The sequence below is a fragment of the Eschrichtius robustus genome, chromosome 5, assembly GCF_028021215.1.
Source record: "Eschrichtius robustus isolate mEscRob2 chromosome 5, mEscRob2.pri, whole genome shotgun sequence".
Classification (NCBI taxonomy): Eukaryota; Metazoa; Chordata; class Mammalia; order Artiodactyla; family Eschrichtiidae; genus Eschrichtius; species Eschrichtius robustus.
In genome coordinates this window covers 145421405-145437012 of record NC_090828.1, presented here as the reverse complement: position 1 = coordinate 145437012, position 15608 = coordinate 145421405, and the positions used below count along the sequence as shown (strand labels likewise).

The following is a 15608-nucleotide window of genomic DNA, read 5'->3' as shown; positions in this document are numbered from 1 at the left end:
AAGCCACCGCAATGAGAAGACCGCTCACTGCAATGAAGAGTAGCCCCCGCTCGCTGCAACTAGAGAAAGCCCACGTGCAGCAACAAAGACCCAACACAGCCAAAAATAAAATAAAAATTAAAAAAAAAAGACAAAGTCTGCGCTTGTCTGTGGACTGGCATTTAAGGACCCGTGAATCACAGTGAATCTCATGGTCTGGAAACCCTTCCACCAGTCTTAGGGATTCGATTTTATTTTTTTATGTGAGCTGACGCCACGGTAGGTCTTCTTTTTACTATTTTAGACAACTGATTTTCTGAGTTAAGTCCAGAACTTTGCATTTATCTTTGTTTTAATTTATTTAATTTATTTATTTTTGGCCGTGTTGGGTCTTCGTTGCTGCACGCTGGTTTTCTCTGGTTGTGGTGAGCGGGGGCTACTCTTGGTTGCGGTGCGTGGGCTTCTCACTGCGGTGGCTTCTCTTGTTGCAGAGCACGGGCTCTAGGTGCACGGGCTTCAGTAGTTGTGGCATGCGGGCTCCACAGTTGTGGCTCGCGGCCTCTAGAGCGCAGGCTCAGTAGTTGTGGCGAAGGGCTTCACTGCTCCGCGGCATGTGGGATCTTCCCAGAGCAGGGCTCGAACCCGTGTCCCGTGGCAGGTGGATTCTCAACCACTGCGCCACCAGGGAAGCCCGCATTTATCTTTGTTAAATCTCTGCTCCTTCCTCTGGCATTTTACAGTTCCAACCCGGCCGTGAATAACACGGTTAAGGCCCTGGGCTCCGTGCTTGCCCAGCTGGTTAGTCTAAGCCAACAGTCCTTATATGTGGTTTTCACAGACATAACTCACAAAACCAAAAGCTCTTTAGGGCCCTCAGTAACTCCCAAGGGTGTAAAAGGATCCCGAGGCCAGCAAGTTTGAGAACTGCTGGTCCAAGCCAAGCACGTGTCCCAACCCTCTGCCAGGGATGGTCTGGAGGTGGACAGGCTCAAGTCACGTTGGGCCAGTGAGACGTGGGGACAGGCTTGCTGGCGGCTTGCGTAAGAAACTTTCTTGCTGTTAGCAAGAAAAGTAAGGCTGCCCCTCCTGCTGTACAGGCAGGCCTGGGGAGTCTGCGGCTACAGTCACCAATGGCAGTCACCTGACAACAGGAAGCGAGCCAGCCTTGGGATAACCCACCAGGCTAGCAGGAGGAGAGGCAGAAAGAAGCTGGTCCTGGGTGGCTTTGGGGTACTGCTCACGAAAGGGTCCTGAGGCCCGTTCTCCGCATCCCTAGCTACGTGAGCCACGTTGGCTTACGAAGCCAGTTGGAAATTTCTGTCACTTTCGAACCTCCGTCCTGCCACCCACTATACAAATGATCCCTCTTAATCTTATGGACTTTACAAACGTGATACACATAAGCCTCCTGTCTTCATATAGGTCAGTGACAGAAATGGTAATCTACAGAGGTCAGAGCCCATCCACTGGCCCTCCAAGACCACAGGTATCCTTATTAAATTACTCCCATCGGATCTGAAGACCTCACGTGTCTTCCCTAACTGGATGATAAGACCTGGGAGAGAAGAAACTCCATCCTCCACGTCAGGCCTCACTCAATCTCCTTCAGGAAGGGCTCTGAACCAGACAGCCCCTTCAGGGAGCCCACCGCACCAGCGTCCTGTCTCAAACCAGGCCTGCCCACCGCCGGGCTCTCCTGCCTCTGGAGCCCGAGGCTCCTCTGAGAAGGGACATTTGTGAGCAGGCACTGCGGCCAGGCACCCTTGCCTGCACTTCCACAGGTTCACGAGCCTGTGAGGTCAGGACTATTACTAACCCCATTTCCCTGATGAAGAAACTGAGGCACAGAGAAGTTACATCCTCCCCAACCCCCAAGGTCACAGGCAGGTTCAGACTCACCACCGGACCCCAAGCATTTAGCCCCAGTCTCTGCTCTTCGGGTTTCACGCCTGCCCGACCCCAGCGTCCCGATGGCACGTGGCGGTTCTCACTGTGCCATGCTCCTCAGGACCACCACCTCTGGGCTGGTGGACCAGGGAGGGGAAGCGGGCCCATCCAGCCCAGGGGAGCGAGGAGGGTGTGGGGCTGAGAGGGGCAGCCCGGGGTCCCCAACCTCGCCCTGAGCCAGCCTCACTCTCTCCTCCCCCAGCCACCTCTGCCCCACAGGGAGGTGTTGGCAGGCTTACCCTCTTCTCGTTGGAGGAGTCGTTCACGTGGACCCCACAGGCCAGGTCGGGCCTGGGGAAGGTCTCTGACCAGCCGCCCTGCGTGCAGTTCCGAAATATGGAACCTGTGGGGGCCAAGCAGCCTGCGGTGAGCAGTGGGGACCGGACCCAAGGCCGGCTCTCCAGGGGCCCTCGCCGCGTCTCAGGGGCAGCTGGAGCTTCCTTCCGTCACCCTGTCCCTTTCTCTGAACCACACAGGCAGCTGCAATTGGCCCAGCTGGCCCTGGAAACCTTAGTAAGAGTCAGTCAGGAAAAGTAGTGGGAAAGGTGAGCAGGTAGATGGCCTAGAGCGGATGCGCGAGCGTGGGACAGACCCGCGGCTCCCGGATACGTCGACCTGCAAAGCTGGCCGGCCCTGCCCCGATACCCCTCTGGCCCCCGCCCCACGCCCACTGTGCCAGGCACCGAGCTCCACAGTGAGGGAGACGACTGACACATGCCCCAGGCCCAGGCCCAGCAGAACTTCCAGCGTCACTACTCGATTCCCTGGGTGCCCCCGGAGAACCTTCAAGCTGGGAGGCACTGCAGTGTCTCCTATGAGGAGAGAGGCTGGATGCAGTGCTTATGAAGAGCAGGTTACACACCTTGAATCAAACAATGTTGATCTCACACTAACGGCTGTGTATTTACTCAGTTATAAAATTTCGTGCTCTATTGTAACAATACACGGTCACTGCTACGTGCTACACGGTCACTGCTACGTGCTGGGCACTGTTCTAAGCGTGCGATGGGTATTAACTCACTTAATCCTAACAAGACTAGGAGGCCAGCACTGTTACTTTTACAGTAAAGTGTACTGTAACATGTAAATACTACACCCATTTTACAGCTGGGGAAACTGAGGCACACCGTGGTTAAATAACTTGCTCAAGGTCACACCACAGTAAATGGGGGACCTGGGATTTGAACCCCGGGGCTCAGGCCTATACTCTTAGCCGCAGGCTTTGTTCTAATGCCCTTTCTTACTCCTGGTCTTCCTGCTCCCAGGCCCTGCAGCCATCTAATGGGTGGGTCCCCCAGAGAATCTGCCTGGCTGGTGAGGACCCAGCCCCGCCCACAGTGAACCCTCCTCAGGCTCCGGGTCCTACTCCTGCCCTAAGAGGTTCTATTTTACATCCAACTTCGCACCCTGCTCCCCAGCATCTGCAAACCAGCAGAGCCAGCCCTCCAGGCAGCCACCCCTGAGGAGGGAATGATTAGCCCTGTAACCACGACACCAGGCCACACCTCTGCGTTTCTCCGCGTTACAAATCGCAAGGTAGCCGCAGCCCTCCCTCCCTGTCCCGGGGCTCACCGCCCCACCCCTCCAGCACACGGCTGCAGCCTGCGCCCCACACGGAGGTGACAACGGCCCCCCTGCCCCCCTGGCAGACGACAGTTCCTGAAGGCTCCCCAGGGCCCGCCCAGAGCGCTTGCTCATCAAACATTTGCAGGCTGGCTGGCTGGCTAGAAAAGCAGATGGGGGTGGGGATGAAAAGCCTGCTCCACGCATTTCTGCAAGAGGAGAGGGAAGAGCCCGCCCACGAGGAGCTCTTAGAACAGGAGCCCGGAGACTGGGGTAGAGGAGCTGCCAGCCAAGAAGGAAGTCTGGGAAAGCTGGGGGAGCTGCCCTGCTTGCACCGACCGGCCCAGCTGCATCCTCCTCTCCGGGCTGCCGAGGAGGAGGGCCGAGTTCCGGTCCCCGGGTCTGGCTGCTGTGGAGGCTGCGGGGGTGCAGGGAGCTGACCCTGTACACAGGAGCCCTGCTGCTCCTTTCGCTCTAACCAGTATCCTGTCCAGGGCCCCCAGCCACCCCAGCTGGGCCTGGTGTGTTCCTCTCTGACCGGCCCCAGGGTCTGGGCCACTGGCTCTCAGGGTTCCACTGAGCTGGAGAAACATGGCGGGCATTTCTAGGACCAGCCACTAGGCTAACGTACTGATTCTGATCTCATCGTCACAGCGCCCCACTGAGGGAGGTGCTGCTGACCTATCTCACAGACGAGAAAACCAAGGCCCAGAACTGGGCAACAGTGCGCAGCCAGGATGTGGCCCATCACCGTACGGCCCTCCTGCCTGGCCCTCTCCCTGAGGTCCCAGGGGCAGCTCTAGCAGGAGACCGTGGCCTTTGGGCTCCAGGCGTGCCAGGTCTAGGATGGCTCATGAGACCTGGAGCACTGGTTTAGAACCAGCCAGATCTGAGTTCGAAACCCAGCGCTGGCTCTTTGTTGCTGTGTACCCTTAGGTGCATCACTGCTCTGTGCCAAGTGGGAATAATCACCCACACTGCAGGACGCGGCAGGAAACACGACAGCACACGCACGTCACTCAGGCTGGTGCCAGACAGAGTGGGAGCCACAGGGCTACTTCCCTTCTGCTTTTGGCCTCTCTAAAATGGACCAGGACGGTGGGGCTTGGAGTCTTGGAATTTAGGAGATGGATGGAAGGTTTCTGTCATTAATCAAGCAAGCTAGGCTGTCAGAGAGGAGAGAATGGTGGTCAAAGGTACACTGGTTGGATGAGAAGGCTGAATTAAAAGCACACACACTGCCTGGAATCCAGAAGCGGTTATCAGACAGCGTGTCCCTGGAGGCTGGGCTGCCTGTCTGGGGGCCTCTCTTCACAGACCCCACAGGATTCCCAAGATGATGCTGCGTGTGACCCAGGCCAGGTGCCCAGAGCAGTAAACAAGGCAGTGCCCTCTGCTGACAGGGCTCTTAGTAGAACTGCAGAGGAGACAAGAGGTGGGCTCCCTCTGGAGCCCCTTCCTCCCACCCACTTCCCCTGGGTTTAATTCCTAATCGGTAGGGGATTCTGCCCCAAGTTCAGGTCAGTGAACACCTCAAGGGCCCCTGAAACTACAGTCAGCATTTCTGTTCACACGTGTGTGCAGTCTGGGGAAGAGCCAGGCCAAAGCTTTTATCTGATTCTCAAAAACCCCCAGGACCCTAGTCAGGTTAGGAATCTCTGCTGCTATAAGGCTCCCATCCCCACCAAGACAGAAGGGAAAAAAAGCCAAGGCCTGACCCCACTCGGGAAGTGTGCTTTTTAATAAGAAACTCTGGAACACCAGTGCCCTTTTAAGCATCAAAGGAATGCATCCTAGATGGAACATTCTAGGCCCTGGCACAGACAGACAAATATCTGGAGGCAGAATCCAGCCTGCAGTTTCCCCAGTCACACAGACACTCATTCCGTCTGGGCCCAGGTAGCAGGTGCCCTGAGAAAGAATTAATTTATTCTGTTTCTTTCTTCTCTCAAAAGGAAGGGTCTGGAGCACCAGCTTGTCCTCACTGGGTGCTCCTTCCTTGCCCTGGCTGGGGAGCCCTGGAACCCTCGGGACACCACCGAGGAGCCTTCCTCCAGACCCCGGACCCGAGGTGGCTCCATGGGGAGGGAAGGGGTGGTGGGAGGATGGTTCTCGGTACCTGAGGCTGGACTGTCCCGACCTACGCTCCTGGGCTGGCCGATGCCCAGGACCTGATGCTGGGTGTGAGCATAGTGGGACCCAGGCTGAGATGATCCACCCACCCTCAGCCCCGTCCCCCAACCAGCCCCGGACGCCGGGCATCGCACGCAAGGGGCAGCGCCTCCGTGCCGACGGGCAGGTGGCGGGTCCTGCAGCCCCACAGCGACACCGTGTGGCAGAGAGGAGAAACTGCAGTCCCCACCTCCCCACCTCCCAGCTGTGAACCTGAGGGCAACGGCTAAACCCCTCGTAGACGCTGTTATTTTTACTCCTTAACTGGGTCAGGCGCAGGGAAAAGGTCTGTGGTTTGCAGGGGTTTTGTGATGACTGAGCGAGCTCACATCTCTAAAGATGCCTGGCACGTGACAGGGCTTTAGCCAGCGTTAGTCCCTGCGTGTCCCCTGTCTGAGACGACCTCCTCACTTCCTTGCCTGAAATGAAGGGAACCCGTATAAACTGCAGCTTTGCCAGAAGCTTCCAGGGAGGGCAGAGTTCACCAGCAGGGCCTGGCCGAGAGGGCACAGAGGAAGTAAGTGTCCTGGAAGGCCAGCCTGGGCCCGGTGTGACCCAGACACGAGGGCTGGAGCAAGGGCCCCGGGTGCTAAGGGGGCAGAAACGTGGAAGGGAGGAGGGGAGCCCCTTGATGAGGGCACCGGGCAGAGAGAAGCAAGCCTGGCCTCCTTCACCACTTCCCCAGTCTGCGGCCGCCAGCCCCCTTGCTTGGCGCCCTGACAACTGAGGCCACACCGCACCTCCCCAGTCAAGGCTTCCAATCCCCAACGAGGACCACCCCCACCCTTCCACTCACTCCTTGTCCCCAGAGAAGTCTCCTCGGCCTCACGCCTCCAGGCCCAGGCCCACCCCAGGGGCCGCCCCACAGCCTCCCAGCTGGGCCCCTGGGCTGGGCGGTTACCGTTTCTGCCCTCGAGCATCCAGAGGAACCGCGGGCAGGCCACTTCCACCGTCTGTCCCGGCGCAGAGGAGGGCCAGCAGCTCGTGTTGTCCCACAGCCCCTGGCAGCCTGCCGAGGAGAGAAGCGGCGTCAGACGGGTCGCAGCGTGGACGCAGGGCCTCCCCAGCACCATGGCACCAGCACCGGCACCCGCGCCTGGGTGTCCCCCCTAGGTGCACTCCCGTGACCAGGAACCACAGCGTCTAACGGGCCCTGTCACCTTTGGGGCGGTGGCCTCGGCATCTACACGGTGAGGGCTCGGTGCTGAAGACACACAGGGACACGCTGTCTCACAGAAGCCTCGCAAGGGCAGGGCTGGGCTCCTCCAGAGCAGAAGATGGGGCATCTCCTGGCCTCTGCTCGCACCCGCTGACTCCATGGCAGTGAGCCTGCCTCCTAGCTGCACAGTACAACCACCGGAGAGCTTTAAAAACATACCTAACCGGGCCCTACCTCCAGGGACCCTGATTTCATCGGTCCTGCGTGGCGCTCAGGCATGATGCGGTGTTAAAGCTTTCTGGGTCATTCTACCGTGATGGCAGGGCTGAGAACTTTGTCCCATGACTCTCAGACTTCAGCTTGTATCAGAATTATCCAGAGTGCTTGTTAAAACACAGATGGCTGGGACCCCACCCCCAAAGTCTCGGTGGAGCCTGAGAATTTGCATTTTTAACAAGTTCCCAGGGGAGGCTGGTGTTACTGGTCTGGGACCACACTTTGAGAACCGCTGCCTTGGCTATGGAAGCAGCACTGCATTTGTGGTAGGAACGTCATTGAGGATGCTGCTTTCACCTCACTGGGTTCCCTTGATGAGGCCCCCACCCCCCCCACCCCCTCCACCCCCAGAGGAGAACATGGTCTCAAGGCAACGCGAAGCTGAACTTACGGTGAACAACTAGTATACATCTGTCCTTATAAACACTGAATTTGAGGCTGTTTCCTTTTTGCTTTGTTTGGTTGCTAGGAAGCTCAGAGCCAGATCTGTGGCCCACTTCTGGTAACTGAAAGGCTTGGAAATGAAAAGATTATCAGGTGTCTTCAAAGCAAAACTAGGCGTTGTCTAATCACAGCCTTCTGGGTTAGCTGATTCTGTGGATCTCTGGCCTTTTACGTCTTTGAGCTATTTTGCAGCTCTATAAATTGTAGACAACTGATGTCCTGTCCAAAGGCATTTGAATCCACATTTCTATCTCTTCCTTTGCATTTGCATGACTATCAGTTATCTACAATTTATACATAATTGTTTTCAGCCAGTTTTGCATCTATTTGTAAATTCATTTTACCATTCTGCCTTATACGTACAGTACTTTGAGTTCTCCTGTGAACCAGTGGTAATATCTTACTGGTTCTCTCATTACTTAGGTACAATGTTTGGCAGGTATTCATTTTGTATTTGCCCGTGAGTTATGATTATACTCTGTTAAAAATGATCATTTAACATAACCACCCACCAATTCTGCCAAAGTTGATCCCGGGGGAAGAAAGCCAGGGAAATTGCTCCTGTGACAGGCTTCTGGGGGCCCATGCCACCTGGGAGGGCATCACCCGCGGAGGTCTGGAGCAGACCGGAAATTGAGCCGAGGTGACTGACACCCATGAGGTCAGCAGTCACCCCACATCTGGTTTGGGGAACACAGAGCAGACCACACTAACCCGGAGCCCCAACCTTCAGAGAGAACCCAGACCCTTGAGGCCCACAGACCTGGGCTCCAATCTGCCTCACCACACACTCGCTGCCCGAGCCCGGTTCCTCAGCTCTTTTGGGGGAAACAGATGCCTTCCTCCTGAGGTTGTCCGGGGCAGGAGGAGATCAACCTCACACGGAAAGCCCGGCCCTCAGTGGGTGCAGGGGAATTACAGCTCCCTCCTGCCGTCCTCCCCAAGCCCTTTCTGGTTTCATCCTGGCAGGGGGAGGGCAGGCCAGGCTGGGTCCTCTGAATTGCCAGGCAGTTTTCAGCTCCAGGGACTGGCGGATGCGCGTGGTTTGAAGGGGCCCTTGGGCTCCCAGATGGCTGATGCCCAGCTTTTGTGAAGCGCAGGGGTCTCTTTCCAGGCATGGGTAACAACCAGGCTCAAAGCATCAATATCCTCCTCGACACCCTCGTCCACGCCATGTAAAGTCCCCTGGTGATCTGTCCCACTTCAGAGGCTCTGATCCTGCAGTGGACATCAGAATCACTTGGGAGATTCTAATTCAATCATCCTGAGACCCAGGAATCTGCATGTGAAGACCTCCCTACAGGCGCTGCTGTATGTGTCATTAGGCTCTGCTTTGAGAATCTTCGCACTGCACCTCCCCACAGCGAAGGCCCCTGCTTCCGGGCTCAGACCAGCCTTGGGCTCCCAGGAGCACATCCAAGATGGTGGTGAGAGGCCAGGGAGGTCACAGTGGGGGGCAGCTCCTCCTGGTGCCTGGGTGCAGATGGTTCCCCCCACCCCGGGCAGACAGTCGGGAGAGCAGGAACCTGTCTGATTCCTGACTGCTGGACGCCTGTGCCCGCAAGGGCTGGGCAAGGCACAGGCGTCCACAAGCGTCTAAGGAATGGATGAACGCCCCAGCCTCCGGCCCCTTCCCTTCCCCATCACCCATCCCTTGTAAATGGGCTTTCGCCGTGATGCCCACTTGACTTCTGAAACCCACGCTAAGGTCCTGGCCTTCCGGTTCTCTGCCACCAGCTCTGCCTTGGTCCCAGCAGGAGTCACTCCGTGCTTCACTGAATGCACAGCAGTGCTGCCAGGCGCCCGGCTCTGTCCTCGCTCTGTCCTCGGTTTACAAACGAAGCGGCAGAGCAGGGAGAGGCAGGTTCCTGGAGTCACACAGCCAGGAATGGAGGGGCAGGGAGGCTCCGCCCACCTGCCTGTCTCCAGGGCATCCGCCCCAGCTTCCTGGAGGAGCGTGTCTGGGGGGCTCTGGAGGTGGAGAGCCCCGGGAGGGACAGGGAGGCTGTGGCCCCGGGCACGGGGAGGGGAGGGTGATGGAGGAGAGCCGCCATGGGCACACAGGGCGGGGCCTGGATGGGGCTCCCACAAGGACAGTGAAGGCATCCAGGTGTCCAAGGACCAGGTGTCTGCATCCTTCGAGCAACGTGGGACTTGAGACCCCCTTGGATATTCCCGAGGCTTCACCCCAGCTCTCACAGTGTGCCCTGAACGAGGGCGGGCTGGACCTTCTCTCTTCCTGAAACTCCCCTGGGCCACTGCCACTTCTGGGCGCCAGTCCTCCAGATTCCCACCATGGACGTGGCTCACCAGGCCCCCGGACGCCCTTGGGACAGTGACACGGTCCTGAGGGCCCTGCGCAGACGAGCACGGTTTGCCTCTACTCTGAGTTCTCCCGCACCTGGAGGCTGGAGGGTGAGGGGACCCCACGGCCTCGTTGCTTCTGAAGAAGCCCCACCGGCTCAGGCACACCTCCTGGGAGCAGACGGGGCATTTCCCCACTGTGGAAACACACGGGAGCCTCTTCCCTCACTTTGGGAGAAGTGGCTTCAGGGCTGAGGCTGGCCAGGTCAGCCAGGGCACTGGCCCATGGCCCCAGTCCACGAGGCCGGATGACCCATGTCCGGCTGGCCAGACAGATGGGAAGGGGGCCAGGGTGTCTGGCGGGCTTCCTGAGCTGGGGCATGTCAGGCCAGGCCCACAGGGACACTGGCCTGTGCTGGCAGAAGGCCGGGCGGGAGCGGCTGGTGGGGGCTGGGAGGGAAGCGGGGCCCCCCTACAGCTGGTTCACACCCATGCCCTTCCTATCAGCCAAGTAGGGAGAAGAGGCTGGGAAGGGGCCGTCCAGCCCTGTGCTGGACACGCAGCAGGCGCCGTGCGCCGCGGGGGTCGAGCAGGGTTGCTGTCCCACGGCAGAGACGAGGAACCCAGGCCCCAAGAGGCGAAGTGGCATGCAGGGTGACAGCAGGACTGGCAGAGCTGAGATCCCACCGCCGGGCTGACCACTGGCGGTAGGAGGCCTGGATGCAGACCCCACACGGCATCTCTCACGTCCCGAGCCCTGTGCCATGGCCACACTCTCCCAGCCCTGGCCTCGCCGTCTGGGCACAGACCCAGGGGGCCAGCGTGTGAGGAGCACATGGTGGCGGTGTGCCCCTTAGGCTGGTACATGGTGGAACACTTTTAATTGTAACAGTTGTACATTTTTAAAAAGAGAATTTAGGGCTTCCCTGGTGGCGCAGTGGTTGAGAATCCGCCTGCCAATGCAGGGGACACGGGTTCGAGCCCTGGTCTGGGAAGATCCCACGTGCCGTGGAGCGGCTGGGCCCGTGAGCCACAATTGCTGAGCCTGCACGTCTGGAGCCTGTGCTCCGCAACAAGAGAGGCCGCGGTGGTGGGAGGCCCGCGCACCGCGATGAAGAGTGGCCCCCGCTTGCCGCAAATGGAGAAAGCCCTCGCGCAGAAACGAAGACCCAACACAGCCAAAAATAAATAAATAAATAAAATTTAAAAAAAAAAAAAAGAGAGAATTTAATACGCATTAAAAGGTTATAGAAGAAGCACATCACAGCTGTGACTTTGAGGGTTACTACTGTTTAGGATGAGGCTAAGTTAAAATAAAAGTCAGTTGAAAAACATAGGGAACCCTCACGCATTGTTGGTGGGAATGTAAGTTGGCGCAGCCACTGTGGCAAACGGCACGGAGCTTCCTCAAAAAATGAAACTAGAGCCGCCATATGACCCAGCAATCCCAGCCCTGGACACACACCCAAAGGAAACGAAGTCACTATCTCAGGAGCGATCTGCACCCCACACGCACTGCAGCGTTATCTGCCACAGCCAAAGTATGGAGACAGCCTAAGTGTCCATCAAAGGGTGAATGGGTAAGGAAAAGTACAGTGAAATATTATTCAGTGAAATATTATTCAGCCTACTGGGATTCCCTGGCGGCCCAGTGGCTAGGACTCTGCACTGCAGGGGGCATAGGTTCGATCCCTGGTCAGGGAACTAAGATCCTGCGTGCCACGCCGCACAGCCAAAAACAAACAAAAAAAAGGAAATCCTGCCATGTGTGACAACACGGACGAACTTAGAGGACGTTATGCTCAGTGAAGTAAGCCAGACACAGAAACACAAATACTGTTATCATCTCCCTGGTATGTGGAATCCAAAAAAGTCAAACTCACAGAAGCAGAGAATAGAATGGTGGTTACCAGGGGCTGGGGCTGCAGGGAAAGGCGGAGAGGTTGGTCGAAGGTTCCAGAGCTGCAGTCAGGTATGATGAATAAGCCTAAGAGCTAACGTACAGTGTGCTGAAAAAAAAGTCAGCCAATTGATTTAAAGGAAAAAATATTAAGGAAACCACAGTACATAAGGTACATGGTGCAAGCGGGCTGGAGGGACTACGGCCGGGGGAGCAGGGGGTCTGTGCGGCCCCCTGGCTGCTTGCAGGGACCCCTTTTCTGCTGCTCCAGGGTGTGAGTGGAGGGCCTCAGACCCCACTCCCCACAGGCTCCTGCTCTGAGTGCGGGGAAGGCTGCACAAGTGGAGCAGGAAAGGGAGGGGGGCGTCCTGGTCTGGCCTCCCCTGGGGCTCTGGCTCGGAAGGGACGAAGCACAGAACTCGGGTCACTGTGGGGGGCTGGGAGTTTTAGACCCAGAGCAGCAAAGTTCAGTGCCTGAGCCAGGGTTGAGGGGAACCCATGAGGTAAAGGATAGGGGAGCTTTGTAAACAGAGCCACTAGCGAGGGCTCAGCGCCTCTGGGAGGGCAGGGCTGGAATGAACGTAAACTGGCTGCTGCAGGGCAAGCAGGCCCCAAGGCATCCCCCCAACCCTCCAACATCTCTGAAGTCACCTGCTGACACTGACTGCCTGGCTGGAGGGGAAGGGATGGAAGGGTGTGCAAGTTTAAGTAGGGAAACAAGAAAAGACACCATGGGACCACAGACGTCATCTGGAGGGGCCGGGGGGGGTGCCTGCCTGGTGCCCACGGCACAGCATGGCATCCTCGGTTGAAGTGAAGTGTGGTGGAGACGGACTGAGCTTTGGACACGCCACTTACCTCTACGAGCCTCACTTTCCTCATCTATAAAATGGGCATAGTAACGTCTCCCAGGATTTTGGTGGGAATTAATGATTTGTGTTTGCAGTGGATCTTTTTTTCCTCCTGGTTATTTTTTTCCTTTTTTCCGTCCTTCCTCCTCAGATTACTAGTTCACAGTCTCCGAGGAGGGCAGGAAATCTTACGATCTCCCTGACTTGGGTTTCCAAAGGTCCCTGGGGCAGGGTGATAAAGAGGAATTCTGGTGTAATCAAAACACTTGGGAGAAAACAGAAAAAGAGCAAGACTTCCCCCAGACTAGGGAGACAAGGGGTGACGTGATGAGCAGGAACACAGAAGGTTCCAGAAAGAGGCATGAGTGCCCTGCTGCCCACTCGCCCCAGATGGCAGGAAAGCCCAGAGGAGAAACGGCTACGGGAACACGTCCAGATGGGCAGGACCGACAGCCTGTTTCCTGGCTGCATCATGCCCCCTCTGCCTTCTGAGCCCACCCCCAGGGGCAACCTGGGGCGGTCTCCTTGGCTTTGCAGTATTTACGGTATTTAGGCGTTGCCCTGCTTGTGATGGCTGGACCACACACAGAGATGGTCAGCGTGGGTTAGAGGAACTGAAGGCCCAGGGTGGCGACGGCGTTTAAAAGCATGGCACAGGAGGGACAGCAACGAGTCTGGGGGCGTTCCTCTTTAAACCAAGAAGCACAAACCGTTCCACAGAACTATCTTGGGGAGTAGTGGGGTGCCCACCCCCTAGAGTATTCAAGCAGAGAGGGTCATGCAATTAGGAGGCTGCCTGGGACGAGACGAAGGACCCTGTGAATGTGAGGCTGAGCGCCGCTTCCCTGGGGCAGGCTGGCTCTTTTCCCTCCGGGAGTCTCGCTCAAGGTGGCTTCTGAGCACCGGACGCTGAGCCTCCCCTCCCCCGACTGTACAAACTGCACCCGGCCCAAAGAGCCCTCCTAGTCCTCCCTGGCTAAAACGCTGCCTTTCACGCCGCCTCTCACACTAAATAGACATTAATTGGTATCAACAGTCTCTTTCTTCCTTTTTTTTTTTTTTCAAATGCCAATCTTTTCTTGGGAGGGTGAGAATATCAGTCCCTCTCAGCTCAGTCTGGATTGTAAAATAGACAATCCTCAGGATTTGCAGTCAAAAGATATGGGTTGAGAGTCCTGTTTCAGCTCTGGGTGATCCTGTGCCTCTAAGAGCCTCAATTTCCTCATCTGTGAAGTGGGGATGACAATGGTACTTACTGCACAGGTTGTTTTAAGAACTGAAAAAATATGTCGAAAATGCTACATGAACGTAAGTTACTTGTTTCTGAAAAACGAGCCCAGATCAGCAGTGCCAAGGAAAGGGTGAAGAGAGCTAGGCTCTGGGCAGGGGAGGGAGGTCCCAGGTTGCCTGGCTGCCAGTGGCCCTCAGGAGCCAGGAGAAGCCAGAAAAGGACTGGAATGTTTGTTAGAGAAACTGCATTAAAAGCCAGCACGTAAGACACACTGATAGCAGTGCCACCACGTGGATGAACCTTGGAAACATTAGTGGAAGGAGGTGACACAAAGGTCACGGACTGTGGCTCCATTCGTTGTGAAATGTCCAGAGTCAGCGAAAGCACAGAGACAGGGAGTGGATGCATGGTCGCCAGGCGCGGAGGGGGGGCAAGATGAGGAGTGACTACTCAACGGGTACAGATTTTATTTTGGGGCGATGAGAATGCTTTGGAGCTACATAGAGGTGGTGGCGGTTGCACTGTGAATGCACCAAACGCCACTGAGTTGTTTGCTTTAGGATGGTTAATATTGTGAATTTCACCTCACTAAAAAAGCACTGCCCCCCGCCACCCGCTAGAAGCCAGCCCATGTTCTTTGGGAGTGGGTAACCAGCTGGCAGAGACAAGAGGAAAAGGGGATGCTGTGTCCCCATTTTGAAGGCGAGGACACAAAGGTCCAGAGAGGATCGGGGTCTTGCCCAAGGTCACACGGCCCTAAGTGACAGAGCAGCACACCTGCCCAGGTCTGTCCAAACTGCTAAGCCCACATCTTTCCTGCCACTGCACTGTCTCTCGGGAACATTCTTCCTTAGGGAGAGGAAAAGCCCTTCACCCAGCCAGCTCCGAGGGGGTATCAGCTTCTGAAAACAGAGCAATAAATAGCCGGGTAGAGCACGCCACGCAGCTATTAGGGTGACCCTGAAATGTTCCCACAGAACGTTCCGAAGGCCGTGGCCACCTAACCCGGAACAGCTGAAGAGGTGATTTTTTATGCGTGGTGAGTGCGCCGGGCTTGGCGCCAGCTCGGTGAGCGGCATCTCCTGGGACTCTTCTGGCGCTCAGACATTAACCTCCGCAGGGAAGGCCGGGCAGCTTAACCATTAACCTACACCCCCCACAGAGCGTCCGCCAGCCCCTCCCCGCCTCAGGCGCCAGACAGAGCCTTGCTGGGGACGGAGGGCCTGTGGGCCCTGGCGCCCAGGACTTCAGGAGTCATGCCCCTGAGAGGAGGTCATGGGGCCGGACCCCCCCAGGCGGCCTCAGCCCCGGCCCATCCCCTCAACCTGGTCCTGATGGGCATCCGTGGGGCGGAGCCTGACCGAGGGCTCTACGCCTTTGCTGTTTCTCGTGTTTTCATTCTTTGAGGGAATCTCCCTCCGCGGCCACCACGTCGGTTCTAAGCTCCACGATGGGTCTTCTGGCTCAGCTTTCTCAACCTGTCAGCGGAACAGGCCTGAAGATTTTCCCAGGAGTCCGGGTCCTCAGAAGACTTCAGAAGACTCAGAAGTCTTCTGGCTCAGGGGCTTTTAAACCAGGTTTTCAAAACAACAGACCCCTTTTCCTAAATGAAAATTGCAGAAGGCCAAAATGCAAAACAGATCCACGCGGCCTGAGCCTTTGTGCTGGGACGGGGTCGGCCTGGCCCCGTTCACCCACCTGCGCGGCCCGGCGAGACACACTTGCAATTACTGCGTGTGCCGCACAGCCCCATCGCACACGAGGAGAGCGAGGTCTCCCCCG

At 57.0% G+C, this 15608-nt stretch overlaps 1 protein-coding gene across 1 annotated transcript in view; it reads right to left on the bottom strand.

Annotated features, from left to right (window-relative positions):
• SCTR (secretin receptor) overlaps positions 1–15608 on the bottom strand; it is a 64600-nt gene that overhangs the window by 28268 nt on the left and 20724 nt on the right. Inside the window, exons 3-4 of the mRNA XM_068543699.1 lie at positions 6563–6670; positions 2166–2269 (exon numbers count right to left, since the gene is read on the bottom strand). Coding sequence (XP_068399800.1) covers positions 2166–2269; positions 6563–6670 — 212 coding nt within the window. The remainder of the gene's footprint in view (positions 1–2165; positions 2270–6562; positions 6671–15608) is intronic.